Source organism: Meles meles, chromosome 4 (assembly GCF_922984935.1).
Source record: "Meles meles chromosome 4, mMelMel3.1 paternal haplotype, whole genome shotgun sequence".
Lineage (NCBI taxonomy): Eukaryota > Metazoa > Chordata > Mammalia > Carnivora > Mustelidae > Meles > Meles meles.
The window spans coordinates 115,922,370-115,939,807 of NC_060069.1; the positions used below are offsets into that span (position 1 = coordinate 115,922,370).

Below are 17,438 nucleotides of genomic sequence, written 5' to 3' on the forward strand. Positions count from 1 at the left end.
AAGATGGGTTGTCTCAGAGAGACTATTGCTACAAATCTTAGTATGTGACTGACTGCTTGTCATGTTAGCATTTATGTCTGACGTGTCCAATACTGAACTCCAGTTCTTCTACTTCTACTTTCAACCAGACCAGTTTCCCTTATCATGTTCCCTTGCTGTGTGGAAGGCAATGTTTTCTACCTAGACACCTGAGCATCTCTCTTGACCTTTCTTTATTCCCATCTAATCAGTCACTATGTTCATAAATATCCTTCATGTCAGCCTCCCCTGTCCAAGCCCACTGCCCCTGCAGTTCAGGTTCACTGTCACTGCTTTTAACTCTACAGGTCACTGGGCTAGTCTACGGATGAGCTCTTCCTGGCTTCCAGTCTTGCTTTCTCTACAATCTATTCCTCACCCTCCTGCCTAGTTGAGTTTTCTGAAATAAAAATTTAATAATGTTGCACTTTCTTAGAACCCTTTAGCTGTTTCTCAGTGTTATAAAAATAAAATCCCAGGGCGCCTGGTGGCTCAGTGGGTTAAAGCCTCTGCCTTCAGCTCAGGTCATGATCCCAGGGTCCTGGGATTGAGCCCTGCATCGGGCTCTCTGCTCATCAGGGAGCCTGCTTTCCACCAACCCTGTCCCCCGCCCCCCCCCCCCCCACCCCGCCTGCCTCTCTGCTTACTAGTGATCTCTGTCAAATAAATAAATAAAAATCTTTTGAAAATAAATAAAATCCCGACTCCTTAGCCTGTCTTAGATTTTGCTTCTATCAACGTTTCTGGACTCGTTTTCAGCTCTTCTTGTTAAACCAGCAGCAGTTAACCGCATTGAGCTCCCTCAACACGATTGACCTCGATTTCCTCGGTGCCTATGAGCCAGCCTACTTTCCCTGTAGCTTCAGATCACTTTGTCTCTTTATTCAAGATTTTATCCAAGAGGAAGATCACTTTCTTCACTTTGTCTTTCAAGATTCAGCTGGAGTTTCGTATCCACCATAAAGAGTTTATACCTCCAAAATGGCACTGACAGAACGTAGGCTCCTCCTGTTGAACTTCTTATGTCCACTGCCTACATTAGTTCTATAGCATAGTGAGGTCTAACGGACATCCAATACATGCTTATTGATTAAATTTGTTAGAAGAGTTGAATACATGAGGGGTTTATAGTGGAGTTGAACAAGATGACTGCCAGAGTCTTTCCCAACTCTCAGCTTTTCATTTGAAGATACTCGTCCCTTCCATGGTTTTGAATATCACATCCATTTTATTACTCTCACCCATGACTTCAAGGCACTCCTCAACCTGAGCTTTAGACAAAAATGTCCACCTGCCTGTTACATAACTTCAAATTCTAGCTGCTGAGTGAGTGTCTCAAATTCAGCATGTCCAAAATTAATTCACTTGCCTACACAACCTGACACAACTTTCCAGTTTTCTGTAGTTGTTAATGACACCATCCTTTTCTTGGGGGTCCATATTAAAAACATCCAGGATGGCACCTTTCTCCTAAAACCAATCATTGCCTAGTCCTGTGGATTCCCCTTTCCCAAAAACAGTTGTTTTTGTCACTACATTTACTTACAGACTCCATCGAATTTGTTGCACTCTGACTCATGATGTATTTCCATCTCTGTACCAATACTAGATCCTGGAAAGATTTCTGTATTATGGCTGTAAATCCCCCAAGTCTCACCATAAGTTTTGCTAATAGATAGCAGGATGTTAGGTTTAAACTGCTTTTGGGGCATGGATCTTGTTATATGCTTTTTTTTTGGTCCCGCCCCGAATATAGTAAATCGAGTAAAAGGCATAGGAAACAAGAAATACATACGCTTTTATATTGAACACTGTATTTTTTTTTTTATTTTAAAGTGGAGTTGCTGCAACAACTGGCTGTAGTTTTAATTTAAAAAAAACACGCTCTATTTTTTTTTTTTTTTTTTGTAAAATGTTTCTTAGCCTCAGCTCCCAGCTAAAACCATCCAGGAGCCTGGTTTCCCACCCCTTCCAGTGGCCTGATGCGCGTCAGGGGAGGAGCAATGAAAAAGCTGGGCCCAAGGAGCCAAGAGAGAGGGATGGGGGAAGTCCCGGAAGTCATTGACTAGAGCAAGCGGCGGCCTCTGAGAGATCAGCTTGAACTGCGGTCCCAACAATAACAGGCGCGCGGGCCGGGCGGGGCTGACGGGGGCCCGAGCTTGGGGGCGGAACCCGGATTGGGGGAGGCGGGTGGGACGCCTCGCTAAGGCTGCAGGGGATTGGAGGAGAGAGATGAGGGGCGGTTGAGCTCAAGGAGTGGGCCGGGGAGCTAACGGGCCGACAAAGGAGAGAGCGTGTTGATTGGGAGGCGCGGAGGGAGACGGACCGGAGCCAACTGCGGATTGGCCGTGGCGGGTAGAAGAGGCGTGGTCAGTGCGCGCCAGAGGGAGCGCGAGGGAGCGGGCGGCTGGCCTGCCTGCCAGCTAGCCGGAGCCCCGGGCGTGTGCTGCGAGAGCCGGGGTCGGGCTGAGGAACGCGTTGCGGGAGGCGCGTCCCCCCAGCTCCTCCGCGGCTCGACTACCCTGCTTCCTTTCCTGTCTTACCCTGCGCTCTGGTCTGGGGTCTCGGGGCAGGGAACGGAGGGAAGGAACTAAAGAGGAGGAGGCGAAAGCAGAGCGAGGGGCAGAGAGGGTCCCGGCGCGGGGCGCAGCGCGCGGTGACTCTAGCTCTCCAGTCGGAGCCGCCGCCTCCTTGCCCGGGGCGCCCGCAGTATGCAGGCGGACTGCGTGCCACCGCGATGGGGAGCCGGGCTGTGCTGAGAGCCGGGCGCAGCCCTCACCGTTTGCGAGTCCGGGCCGCGGTCGCCGCCCCCGCCCGGGCCGCGCTCCCCCTCTCCCGCCCTCTCTCTCCCCTCTGCAACTCCTCCTCCTTCCCCATGCCTCTGTTCCTCCTGCTCCTACTTATCCTGGTCCTGCTACTCGAGGACACCGGAGCCCAACAAGGTGAGTGGTCCGCGGGCAGTGCGCAGCGCGCGGAGCCCCAGGGGCGGCGGGGGTGTAGGGAGAGTCCCCGGGATGCCGGGTCTCCCGGAGGGGAGCCGAATCTGCAGATGCACGGGGGAGATGCGGTGCGCTTCGGTGCCTGGCCAGACTTGGCCCAGCACTCGCTGGGTTTATTTGCAAAGGTGGGCTCTGCCTGTTGTCCCTCAAGTTGGCGCGGCTTTACTTTTTGACAAGGCCTTTGGTTTTTCCGCAGAAAGAGAGAAGCGAGACCCTGCTCTGAAGGCCTCCGTTTTGGTATTGGGTTTTTCTGGGGAAAATCTTTGGGAGGAAAAAGAGAAGTTTTGGAGTTGTGACCCCTAAAGTTAGGTTACACTGATGGACGGAGTAGAAAGGCAAGGTAATTAAGTAGCATCTTAAACCAATTAAAGGCAGGTGGCGATAATTCTTATCTTTTGTGAAAGTGCTCAGGTTCAAAAGCGAATTGATTCTGGTTAGCTTCAAGTCTGAAATTCAGAACATGCCCTTTATGATACCTTACTGTTATTCCTGTTGGTGGTCTGGATTGCCTGGGTCAGACACGCAGTCTGACCCAAGGCACGTGCTGTGTTCCCAGATGGAGCATTCGGAGTTAAAAGGGTTCCTTTTAACTTCCAGAAAGTGACAAAACTTTTTTTTTCCCACCCACAGTCCTTGAAATACCTATTTCAGAACGGAGCAAAACTGTTTATTGAATAATCATCATAATGGAAAGAGAATGCAAGGCTGATTCCTCCCCACCCTTTAGTACTATTTTCAGGCAGCGAACCACAATTTTTGAATCAGTTTGGCATCAGTTATTGAACACATTTTTCCATTGTATTTCCTTCTTTATTGCAGTGAGAAGGATATGGGTTGGACTGTTCCTTATTGCTGGGAAGATTTTTAAGTTGATCTCCATGTTTAAGTTCCGGTGAAAAGTTGCTCATATGGTTTTAAGTGAAGTGTGGAATCATGGCCATAGGCCTGCCATTATGAAGATGCTGAAACTTTGACAGGCATGTGGAAGTATAATGTAACAATAAAGAAAAATATATTTGGTAAACTGACCTCTTAGCTCTAGGCACTTTTCTACATAGTGTAACTTAAAATTCAGATGCTTAGCATTCATGTTTTTAGTTAGGTTATCTTCTTAAATTCTTAAACATCAGTACTTAATAAATTGAAGTGTGATATCCTTCCCCCCACTGAAGTTTTAGAGTGTATGCTTATATTTTCCTCCTAGTAGTAGAAGCAAAAAACAAGAAGGCTTACCTACAGTCAGCGCTAATTGGGACTTACTTTGTGGCAAGCACAGTTCTAAGTGATATATGTGTATTAAGTCAGTTAATCCTCACCACACCCATCCAAGATAGATAGTGTTATCCCATTTCAAAAGTAAGGGAACCGAGACACAAAAAATACAAGGTGACACAAAATACAAGGTACGTTGATACAGAAAGGAATGTGACTACATAAGCAGAATACTCTGTTTTGCTTATTTCTAGACTGAGAGTGTTTATATCGGTTTAAAAAAAAAAATCTTTGAACAGTATAGAATCAGTTATGTCTTCCCACATGAGGCAGTTGCCTTAAGCTTCAGAACTTCATGAACCAGGCCTAATTAACATGCAGCATTCCCTTATTTTCTTCCAAGGTGTAATTTCAGTTTTTAGCACAGCCTTTTAATAAAGAATGGTCCTCTTTCACAGTGATGTCTTATATAAACTGTAGATAAACACAAATAGAAACGCTGGTGGTAATTTAAAAGACCTCTGATTTCTAGTTCTTTTGATTGGGTAAATTTTGTGAAGTTATTTAATTTCTTTGTACCTCAGTTTTCTACATCAGTGATATGAGAATAAATACCTATTTTGTAGCCTAACAAAGATGAAATGATAGTACATAGGAGTAGGAGTTTTGTAAATGGAAAAGCATAATACAGCTTTAAGTGATTATCAACTTCATAAACTCAAAATTAATAATGATAAAGAAGAACAAGTTGGGTATATGTTACTGGAAACTCAGGAGTTTTGAGATTTCAGTTCCCTATTTTTTAAAAATAACTTTTTTTTTACCCAAAGGACCCTGATGCAGTCTGTAGTGGAATTGCATTTAAACCAGTCTTAACTAATCTAACAGACATGCTTTGGAGTCCACTGGTATTCCCTCACATGAGCTGAAAAGAAGTCTAATTTCAAAATGAGAAGACGTGTTTTAAAACACCTATAGAATTTTTAATAATGGAAATATCTACATATTGTAGTGTTAAGTGACAAACTGTACTTTTTACTCTGTAAGAAATCTTAGGAAGAACACTAAAAAGAAGTAATAGTAGTTGCCTTTTGGTGGTAGAGTTGTAGGTAATTTCTTTTTGCTTTTCCAAATTTTCTGCAGTTAACATACAGTCAAAATATAAGCTGTGAAAAAAATGTTTTGTGATATTTAGGTTTTCCTTTCTTTAGCCAGTCTAGGTAGAAATGCATTTAATGTATATGTTGTAGAGAACTATACCTCGGGAATTTTTAAAAATCTTTTAGACATCATTGTAAAGTAGCAGATGTTATTCTCATTCCCGTTCCAGTTGACCCTTGAACAACACAGGTTTGAACTGCACGGATAGCTGCCAATTTTTTTTCGAATAAACATATTAGAAGATTTTTTGGAGATTTACAACAATCCGAAAAAACAGAGGAACTGCATAGCCTAGAAATATTTTTAAAATATTGAAAAAGTTAGATATTATTATAAGAATACAGTATATAATACCAGTAACGTACAGAATACATGCCAATTGACTTACCTGTAAGGCTGGTCAGTTTTCTGGTCAGCAGTAAGCTCCTGGAGAGAGCCCAATGTTACAGATGGATTTTTGACTATGCACGGGGAGATCAGCACCCTTAACCCCTGTCTTGTTCAAGCGTCAGCTGTAGTGCTATATACATAGCTATTCCTGAGCGGATTTTCTGCTGACAGAGTGATTTCTCTTTTCATTTAGCTCAGAATGAAATTTATCATTGGTCTGAAAATTTGTCAGCCTTTCACAACAGAGATGTATTTTAAACAATATTATTTCATTTACTTATAGATTATATTTCTTCACATTTAATTGTACAATGATGGTGTTTTAGATACAGCTTCCACTGTTGTATTTTTAAGTTCTAATTTTTTAAAAATATTTTTATTTATTTTTTTGACAGAGCGAGAGAGAGATCACAAGTAGGCAAAGAGGCAGGCAGAGAGAGAGGGGGAACCAGGCTCCTTGCTGAGCAGAGAGCCGGATATGAGGCTTGATCCCAGGACTCTGGGATCATGACCTGAGCTGAAGGCAGAGGCTTAACCCACTGAGCCACCCAGGCGCCCCTTAAGATCTAAATTTGATGTTGAGTTTATCTTCAAAATCTTTTTATTGTTAAAAGCATATTTTTTCTGTAACACGTCTGAAAAACTTAAATTGGTCAAATTTATCATGCTGATCGCATCTTTGCTACTGTAATAAATGTATTTAATAGGAAGTTGAAAGTCTACTATGATTGTTTCTGTGTCCCTGATTTACATTTTGACTAGAAATTTGTGTCCCTTCATCTCAGGAGCTCAGCTTCCTAGTTCATGTTCTGGAGGGCTTTGCTTCTACTTTCTGGGTTAGATTATTTGAATGTGGTAACATATCAGGGAATTAATTTTTACAATTTATTAAAACTGACTTGTTTATGCCTAGTAATGTGAAATATTTGTGAAGGTATTGATTTTTATTTACTCATCTATGAAACAAGTCAAGTTCATTCTTAGTCGTTCAATTTCACAATGAGGTCAGAATTAATGTGTGGGGGAAATTTTTCTGTCAAGTAATGGCTTTATTTGGTTGTGATGCAGATAAATAGTTTTTTAACAATATTTGTGAATTGTCAGAAATGAACACATCTCCCTCAGTAATAAATATTTTTACTTATTTCTAATATCAACTTTAGGTTTATTTAGAATTTTCAGTTGTCTTTGCTTGGTTTGATAAAACAGTAGGCCTCTTACATGTAGTTTTGTTCAGAGGCAAAAATCAAAGCATCCTTTTTCTGCTCTATTTCTAACTAATGTTGCCCAGTGAGAATTAGATATATAACATAAATTCCACATGTGCTAATGACTAGATTTAAAATCCATTTTTAAAACTTGTAAATGAAAAATTAATTGTAAAATTTTGGTTCATCATTTTAGGTAGCTTTCTGTATGTTACAAGCAAAGAGGAAATACGATTTCCCACTGGAGATGGTTAATAATTCTATCTAAACATCTGAGCTTCATTCTAGAAGACTAACATAAAAACAAAACAAAACAGAAAAACCTTAAGATCATGAAATCTGTGTAAGTGAAAGTACCAGTGCTGCTATGAAAATGACAAATGAATTAATTTCCAAAAAGAAATCAGGAGATTATAGTATGATGTGGAAAGGCTACATGTACATAGAGGTAGTTTTAAGTTTAGGATTATACTTTACAAAATGAACCTAGGATGTGAAAGTTCAGGTGGTAATATTGCATATTAATTGAATACATGCAAATAGTTTCTATTTGAACTTCATTAGTTGGATGGATGTAGAATGATGACATAAATTTATTGGGATTAGGGAAAGCTTCATAGACATAGTGAAATGTGGTTGTTGAAATATGAAGTGAGACAACTTGGCAGTTTTTCTTGTGTGGCTCATGGATTCAGTTTACAACCTTACCACTGCCTTGCCACTTTATTTTTTAAATATTGTACAGATAATTATAGTTCAAAACCAAAAACTTAATTGCTGATCACCCACAGTTCTACCCCTGATCTATCAATTTATGATTTCTGTTTCTTCCTATTCCATATTCACCTACATAATAATCTTGCATGGTTGTAATTTTAGTCATGTTGTGTTATGTTCTCGACATATTGTGTTGAAATTAATTGTGTAACCTAATTTAAGACACAAGCATACTTAAAAATACAGCAAAAAAATTCAAAATGTAAAAATTCATCACAAGACATTATTTATTAAGTAATTACTCTATTTGGAATTGCTGCTGCAGTATTTTCTTAGTCCATTTGATTAAATTCTTCACTGAGGGTGGAATCTTTAAAAAGGTATTTCAGTTCAAAATATTAGCTTAGAAACCTACATAATGCTAATTTCCCAGATCATTGTGTAGATTAAATCAATATAATCCACACGGACAGAAAATACAGGGAATCAAACTAGTATTTAATGAGTGTCAGTTTCCACTGAAACAGATGGGATAGTGGGGTGATCTTAAAAGTACACTAAAACATTATCTTCTAGATCAGCCTGTACTCTGAAGGATATGTACTTGGAAGAAAAATGTTGATTAGCTAATGGGGAAGAGCCCCTGAGGTACAGGCTCCCTCAGCTGCTTTCTGAGAATGGGCCAAGTTTCTTGCAAGGCTTTTGTTGAGCTGGTTGCATGCAAGTGTGCAGTCAATACTAAATTGTGGTTGATCAAAGATGCTGGTACTCTTTATCTTCCTCTCATTAAGAACTTGCAGCATGAAGTAGTACCAGCTCTGAGCCTCCAGGCATGTGTGCACAAATGTCAGTACAGTTCTGAGGCATTTAGAGAAGAGTGAAACATTGTAATTGTTTATAGGGAACCTACAGTCTAGTTGGGGAAATAATGATCTTATTGATTATATAGAAAAGTTGAATTATATAGAAAAATAAGCAAGGGAAGTTGCCTGTTGCTGTGGGTTTGAAGGAAAGAAGAGCTTATAGGAAGTAGGAGATAAAGTGGTTGCTGATGGAGCACTAGGATGGCTTAGTGGGTTAAAGCCTCTGCCTTTGGCTTGGGTCATGATCCCAGGGTCCTAGGATCGAATACAGCATCAGGCTCTCTGCTCAGCGGGGAGCCTGCTTTCCTTCCTCTCTCTCTGCCTGCCTCTCTGTCTACTTGTAATCTCTGTCTGTCAAATAAATAAAATCTTAAAAAAAAAAAAGTGGTTGCTGATAAAGTGTTTTAACTGAGTGAACTTTAAAGGATTGATAGGTTTGTAGTCCACAGTGAAGACAGATATTTGAGAAGGAAGAGCACAGCATCAGAACAGAAAGAAGTCAGGAAAGCCTGGGAGTGCAAAAGCCTGTCCTCTTGCAATGAGTAGCAAGACTCTAAGCCCGTGGCTTCCTGCTTCCATCTTGAACCCCATGCCTAGCATGCTCCTGCCTAATAATTGGGGGCAGATATTGGCTGGTTGGTTGCTGCTGGCCATGTTCTTAAGCATGGGGGTCTGCCTTCCTGGAGCAGTGTGGCTGGCAGCCTCTTGATGACCTGTACGATACAATCCGAACTCCTTTACATACTATAAATGTGATTTTTTTCCGCCTGCATTCTGGTCTCTCCCTTCCTCCCTGACTTAATTTCATACCAGCATCCCTTAATTTTTATCTGTAGTTTATGTGTAAGACTGAGCTACTTTTTACTGTTCTAAAGTATACTTTCTTGGTTTTTTGTTTTTGTTTTTTTTGCCTTGCTCCCTATGCTGACTTCTTTATATATGCTATTTTCTCTACTTAAAGAGAAAGGGGTCTTTCTTTCTTTGTATAGTAAACTTCTAGTCTTCCTTCAGAACCCTTCTTGGGTATTATCCCGGAAAAGAGTTCTTTAACCATCACCACACACTCATCTCCAGACAGGGCTTTTCAGTTACTTCTCGTTCAGTAATCACACTGGATATATTTATTTGTCCTGGCAGAAAATCACTTAGACTGATTTTCTTATTTCTAATACTTAGCATGATGTATGTCGTTCAAAAAATATGAATTAAGAACCCATTTCTGGAGTGAAGCTGCTGCTCCAGCTACATGATTTGATGTTAGTCTCTGGGTGTCTACACACCCTTCATGCTTTTGTCGGTTGTCTCCTCCGCACAGTTAGCAGTCCGAGCCTGCGCGTCTCAGTCTCCTGAGACTAGAGCCCCCTGTTGAACCTTACTTACTACCTACTCGCTCAAGGCCTAACATTCTGCTTAGTGTTTTCCAGCTCCCCTCTGTCTGGGAGGTAGACTTCTTTGCTGCCTTGGTGAGAGGAGTCCTTGCTCTAGACCTCTGCACATGGCCATGGTTTCTTCTTAGGAAACACTGTTTGTGCCAATCTTGTCAGGTAGGTCGTCTTTAAGAACAGTAACAGTCTAGGGGCGCCTGGGTGGCTCAGTGAGTTAAGCCGCTGCCTTCGGCTCAGGTCATGATCTCAGGGTCCTGGGATCGAGTCCCGCATCCGGCTCTCTGCTCAGCAGGGAGCCTGCTTCCCTCTCTCTCTCTCTGCCTGCCTCTCTGTCTACTTATGATCTCTGTCAAATAAATAAATAAAATCTTTAAAAAAAAAAAAAAAAGAACAGTAACAGTCTAAGTCAGTGCCAGCAAATTGGGTGCACTCCTTTGCCCTGTCTTTCAGACTCTGATATAGTGGCCACCTCTGGCATTACCAGAGTTCCCCCAGTTGTGGCTCTAGTAGTTGCCTGCTTCCTTTTTCTTTGACAGCTCCAATTCCTGGAGAATGTTCAGTTAGTTTCAGTAATCTGGTCTCCAAGGAAGCGAATGAAAAATGAAGGCTGGAAAGATCAGTGGGAACAAGATTCTGGAGGACTTTCCATTGAGGGCACACAAGAGTTTGTACCCTGAAGAATTAGCAAAACATCATCCTTAGGTTCCTCTGCCTTCACCCAGTCCATTTGTCTGTCTCTACGTTCACTTTTGCATCCCAGCCTCCCAGGTCCCACATCTCTTTGCTCTTCCATTGTCCTTAACAGATCCCAAATGTGGCTCACATGCCAGTCCCCTCTGTCTTCTCTGATTCTGGGTAGCTTAAAGTTACTGGAGAAGGTCATGTGACCCTTGTGACTAGATCTACAAAGTGAGGACTAATCAAATCTCTGGTGGGGCTTACTGCTCAGCAGGAACAGTGTGACTGTGCCACTTTGTAGAACTGTACTCCTGCTTCCCATCCCTGCACAGAAGAACTGCCTTCTGCCTCTTTTCCTTCTTCCTGAAACCATATCTTCCACTTGTCCAGAACACTGCTTAATCAGGGAATGCAAGTTTTGTTTTAGTGTAATTTAAATTTGAATGGTGTTTTTTACTCCATACCTGGGGTCATGCTCAAACTACCACTGACTCATGTGCATCTTTCTTCTCAGCTGTTTGCTTTCTAGGTACCTTCTATCTCTGCTTTTTTTAGTGATGAACTTTCTAATGAGTAGACTACATCTGTGCTGTACCTTTTCTTGGTGTCAGGAGTACAGCGAATACTTGTTAAATGCTGATTTCCTTGCAGCCTGGTCTCTGCTCTACTGAAAGTATCATTTAAATTGTCAGATTTTTCCTTTTTTGGCTTTGGCTTGTGTTTACTCTGAAAAACCTGAGCACTTTGTTTGTCTTCACTATTTCATACTCTGGTGGACGGAAAAAACAGATACTTTGGAATCAGACACACTTGGATTTAAATATTAGGCAAGGATATCTCTTTAACACTCAACTGTTTTTAAATATAGAACTCACCTCTCTTTCTAGAATGTTTTAGAGCTGGGATCAAATCTGTTTGGGTAATCAGTAAATTTTTGTTGAATGAGTGATTCAATATGAAACGGAGGTGGTTAGTATGTAAGCAGATGACAGGTTTGAGAATTAGGGGAAAGGGTGGAGACTTCATGGTAACTGAAGTCAGAGTAGGGAGATATCCCTAGTAAAATACAGAGTAGGGGAAGACCTGAACAACAGCAGTCAGTATTAAGAAGATAAGTCCACGAAGATGCTGGAGAAGTTGCAGTTAGTGCAAAGAACTTAGCCAGGAAAGGAGGAGGAAGTTGCAAAGATGGTGGAGGAGTAGGGGACCCTATTTCAGCTGGTCCCCGAATTGAGCTGGATAGCTACCAGACCATTCTGAACACCCATGAAATCAGCCTATGATGTAAGAAGATATAGCTGGATCTCTACAAATAGAATATCTCTGGTGATTGGTTTCAAGGTATGAAGTGGGGAGCTGTGATTCTGCAGGCAGATATCAGGAGATAAACAGAAGGGGGAGGGAGCCTCCAGGATCTTGCAATGCCGCAAGGCAAAAGCCTCCGCCACTGGGGACTGGACACAGACTCACGTACCGGTAGCGGTGGGGAAAGGACTTTAGGGCAACCCCCCTAAAGGACTTTAGGGCACTGCATGTGAACTGGGGGTGGCTGGCGGTTTTAAAATCACAAAGGATAGAGATGCGCCTGGACCTGGAAGTGAGGACTGGGAGTGCTGTTGTGGGACACACAACCCAGGACTGCAGTTTTTAGAAGCACAGACAGAAACGAGACAATGTGGCCTGGAGAGCTCACTGAAGAACAGACTACAGTCTCTGTTCTGAGACAGAGGTTTGGATGTGGTCACTTCTGCTCTGGCTCTTGGAAGAGACATGGAAAGCTGCCAGGAAAAGTCACCAGAGAACAAAAGCTCCAAAAAACCGGTTTTCACTGAGCCGATCGCCCGCCCCCCCAGGGGGAAGGGCAACTCAGCCCAAACAGAGTTGCCTGAGTAACAGTATGGCAGCCCCTCCCCCAGAAGACAGGCTGGAAGAACAAGGGGCCAACAACCCTAAGGTCCCTATAAAACAGGTGCATCTTACATGGTTGTCGTCAATAACTTAGACTCCATACAGTCCCTCAACTACCCCTCAACAGAATGACTAAGAGGAGGAACCCCCAACACAGGGAAGATTCAGAGATTGTGACCTCTCCCACCAAACTAATGGATATGGATATGGATATAAGCAAGATGTTGGGAATAGACTTCAGGGTAACAGTTATGCAGACAATAGCTAGGATAGAGAAAACCATTAATGACAACATAGATTCTCTAAAGGCAGAAATGAAAGCTGATTTGGCAGGACTTAAAAGTTCTATCAATGAGATCCAATCTAACCTAGATACTTTAGCAGCTAGGTAAACAAGGCAGAAGATCGAGTTAGGGATCTAGGAGACAAACTGATAGAAAAGAAGAAACAGGAGGAGGCCTGGAACAAATAGCTTAAAATCCCTGAAAACAGCATTAGAGAAATAAATGATGCCATGAAACCTTTCAGTGTCAGAATTATTGGGATCCTTGAGTGGGTGGAGAAAGAGAGGGGTCTAGAAGATATATTTGAGTGGATCTTTGCTGAGGACGTCCCTAATCTGGGAAATGAAACAGGCATTTGTATCCTAGAGGCAGAGAGGACTCCTTCCAAGATCAAGGAGACCAGACCAACACCCCGGCATGTAGTAGTAAAACTCACAAAACTTAGAAGCAAGGGAACCATCTTAAGGGCAGTTAGGGACAGAGTCCTTACATACAGATGGAAGAACATCAGATTAACATCAGGTCTGTTCATAGAGACCTGGCAAGCCAGAAAGGGCTGGCAAGACATATTCAGGGTACTAAACGAGAAGAACATGAAGCCAAGAATACTTTATCCAGCAAGGCTCTTGTTTAGAATGGATGGAGAGAGAAAGAGCTTCCATGACCGGCAGAAACTCAAAGAATTTGTGACTAAGCTGGCCCTGCAAGAAATATGAAGGAGGGTTCTATAAGAACAGAAAGATGCCAAGAGTGATTGAGAATAGAAATTTAAAGAGACCATCTATAGAAACAAGGGCTTCACAGGCAACATGACAATAATATCATATCATTCAATAATAACTCTCAACGTGAATGGCTTAAATGCTACCTAAAATGAGCACAGGGTTGCAGATTGGACAAAAAGACAGGATCTTTTATATGAGGTCTATATGAGACTCATTTTGAACATAAAGATACATCCAGACTAAAAGTGAAGGGTTAGAGAACCAACTTTCATGCCAACAGACCTCAAAAGAAACCTGGGGTAGCAATTCTCATATTAGACAAATTAGATTTTGAGCTAAAGCCTGTAGTTAGAGATACAGAAGGGCACTATATCATTCTTAAAGGCTCTGTCCATCAAGAAGATCTAACAATTGTACATGTCTATGCCTCCAACATGGGAGCAGCCAACTACATAAGCCAACTGTTAACCAAAATAAAGGGACATATTGATAATACATTAATCGTAGGAGACCTCAACACTCCACTCTCAGCAATAGACAGATCATCTAAGCAGAAAATCAACAAAGAAACAAGAGCTTTGACACACTGGACCAGGTGGACCTCATAGATAGATACATAACATTCTACCCTAAAACAACAGAATACTCATTCTTCTTGAGCACACACAGAACTTTCTCCAGAATAGACCACATACTGGGTCACAAATCAGGTCTCAACCAATACGAAAAGAATGAGATCATTCTCTGCATATTCTCAGACCACAGTGCTTTGAAACAAACTCAGTCACAAGAAAGAGTGTGGAAGAAATTCAGACACTCAGTGGAGGGGGCATCTGGGTGGCTCAGTTGGTTAAGCAGCTACCTTCGCCTCAGGTCGTGTTCCCAGGGCCCTGGAATCGAGCCCCACATTGGGCTTCCTGTTCAGTGGAGAGCCTGCTTCTCCCTCTCGCTCTTCTTGCCACTCTGCCTACTTGTGCTCTGTATCTCTCTATTTATTGTAGAATAAATAAATAAAATCTTTTTTAAAAATTCAGAACTTGGAAGCTAAAGACCATCCTTCTCAAGAATGTTTGGGTCAACCAGGAAATCAAAGAAGAACTTAAACAGAAACCACTGAGAATAAGAACACATTGATCCAAAACCTATGGGATACAGCAAAGGTGGTTCTAAGGGGGAAATACATAGCCATCCAAGCCTCACTCAAAAAAATGGAAAAATCCAGAATATGCTATCTTTATACCTTCAAGAACTGGAGAATCAGCAACAAATTAAGCCTAACACACCCATGATAAGGGAAATAAGAGCAGAGACCAATGAATTAGAAACCAGAAATACAGTAGAACACATCAATGAAACTGGAAGCTGGTTCTTTGAAAGAACAAGATTGATAAACCACTGGCCAGGCATACCAAAAGTAAAGAGAAAGACCCAAATTAATAAAATAATGAATGAAATGGGAGAGATCACGACTAATACCAAGGAAATAGAACAATTATCAGAAACTATTATCAACAATTATATGCCAGTAAATTAAACAACCTGGAAGAAATGGATGCTTTCCTGGAAATCTATCAACTACCAAGACTGAAACAAGAAGAAATTGTTTATAGACCAATAACCAGTAACGAGATTGAAGCAGTGATCAAAAACTTCCCAAAAAACAAGAGTCCAGTACTTGATGGATTCCCTGAGGAATTCCACCAAACATTCAAAGAAGAAATTATTTCTTCTACCTGTTCTCTTGAAGCTGTTTCAAAAAATAGAAACAGAAGGAAAACTTCCAGACTCATTCTGTGAGGCCAGCATTACCTTGATCCCAAACCAGGCAAAGACCCCATCAAAAAGGAGAATTGCAGACCAATGTCCTTGATGAATATGGATGCCAAAATTCTCAACAAGATCCTAACTAATAGGCTCCAACAGTTCATTAAAGGGATTATCCACAGCGACCAAGTGGGATTTCATCCCTGCAATGCAAATCAATCGGTGTGATAGAACACATAAGAGGAGAGTGAATAACTATATGGCTCTCTCAATGCAGAAAAAACATTTGACAAAATACTTCATCCTTTCCTGATTAAAACTCTTCAGAGTATAGGGATAGAGGGACTATTCCTCAATTTCATAAAATCCATCTGAAAAACCCACAACAAATAACATTCTCAGTGGGGAAAAGCTGAGAGCCTTTCCCTTAAGATCAGGAACTCGACAAGTATGTCCACTCTCACCACTGTTATTCAGCATAGCACTAGAAGTCCTACCAACAGCAATCAGACACCAGTAAGAAATAAAAGGTATTCAGATTGGCAAAGAAGAAGTTAAACTCTCTCTTCACAGATGACATGATACTTTATGTGGAAAACCCAAAGGAGTCCACCCCAGATTACTAGAACTCATACAGAAGTTTGGTAACGTGGCAGGATACAAAAATCAATGCACAGAAATCAGTTGCTTTCTTATACACTAACAATGTAACTATCAAAAGAGAAATTAGAGAATTGATTCCATTTACAATAGCACCAAAACCCATTAAGATACCTTGGAATAAACCCAACTAAAGAGGTAAAGAATCTATACTCTAGGGACTACAGAACATTCATGAAGGAAATTGAAGAAGACACAAAAAGATGAAAAAACATTCCGTGTTCATGGATCAGAAGAATAAACATTGTTAAAATATCTATGCTGCCCAGAGAAATCTACACTTTCAGTGCCATACCTGTCAAAATATCAATGGCATTTTTCAAAGTGCTGGAACAGATAATCCTAAACAGATAATTTTCCAAAGTGCTGGAACAGAAAATCCTAAAAATCAGAAAAGACCCCCCAAATCGACAAGGGAATGTTGAAAAAGAAAAAGCTGGGGCTATCCCATTGCCCGATTTCAAGCTATATTACAAAGCTGTGCTCACCAACATAGCATGTTTCTGGCACAAAAACAGACACATAGATCAATGGAACGGAATAGAGAGCCCAGATATGGACCCTCAATTCGATGGTCAACTAATCTTCAACAAAGCAGGAAAAAATATCCAATGGTAAAATATAGTCTCTTCAATAAATGGTGCTGGGAAAATTGGACACCTATATACAGAAGAATGAAACTTGACCATTCTCTTACACCATACACAAAGAAAAATGGTTGAAAGTCCTCAAGGTGAGACAGGAATCCATCAAAATCCTAGAGGAGAACATAGGCAGTAACCTCTTTGACAATGGCCACACCACCTTCTTTCAAGATATGTCTCCAACGACAAGGGAAACAAAAGTGAAAATGAATGTTTGGGACTTCATCAAGATAAAAAGCTTCTGAACAGCAAAGGAAACAGTCAGTAAAACAAAGAGGCAACCCAGGGAATGGGAGAAGATATTTGCAGATGACACTGCAGAAAAAGGGCTGATATCTAAGATCTATAAAGAACTTCTTATATTTAGCACTCAAAAAACAAATAAGCCAGTCAAGAAATGGGCAGAAGACATGAACAGACATTTCTTAAAAGAAGACATACAAGTGGCTAACAGACACTTGGAAAAAGTTCTTCATCATTAGCCTTCAGGGAAATTCAAATCAAAAGCACACTGACATACCACATTATATCACTTAGGATGGCAACAATTGACAAGGCAAGAAACAACAAATGTTGGAGAGGTTGTGAAGAATGGGTAACCCTCTTAGCACTGTTGGCGGGAATGTAAGTTGGTACAGCCACTTTGGAAAACAGTGTGGAGGTTCCTCAAAAAAATTAAAAATAGACTACCCTATGACCCAGCAATTGCACTACTGGGTATTTACCCCAAAGATAAGATGTAGTGAAAAGAAGAGCCATATGCACCCCAGTGTTCATAGCAATGTCCACAATAGCCAAACTGTGGAAAGAGCTGAGATGCCC

At 41.3% G+C, this 17,438-nt stretch overlaps 1 protein-coding gene across 1 annotated transcript in view; it reads left to right on the plus strand.

The window, feature by feature from the left end:
- Nucleotides 1–2,442: 2,442 nt before the first annotated feature.
- Nucleotides 2,443–17,438, plus strand: part of DCBLD2 (discoidin, CUB and LCCL domain containing 2) — a 96,277-nt gene continuing 81,281 nt past the window's right edge. The window contains exon 1 of the mRNA XM_046003482.1: nt 2,443–2,960. Within this exon, the coding sequence (XP_045859438.1) occupies nt 2,756–2,960 (205 nt within the window). The 5' untranslated portion in view covers nt 2,443–2,755. The remainder of the gene's footprint in view (nt 2,961–17,438) is intronic.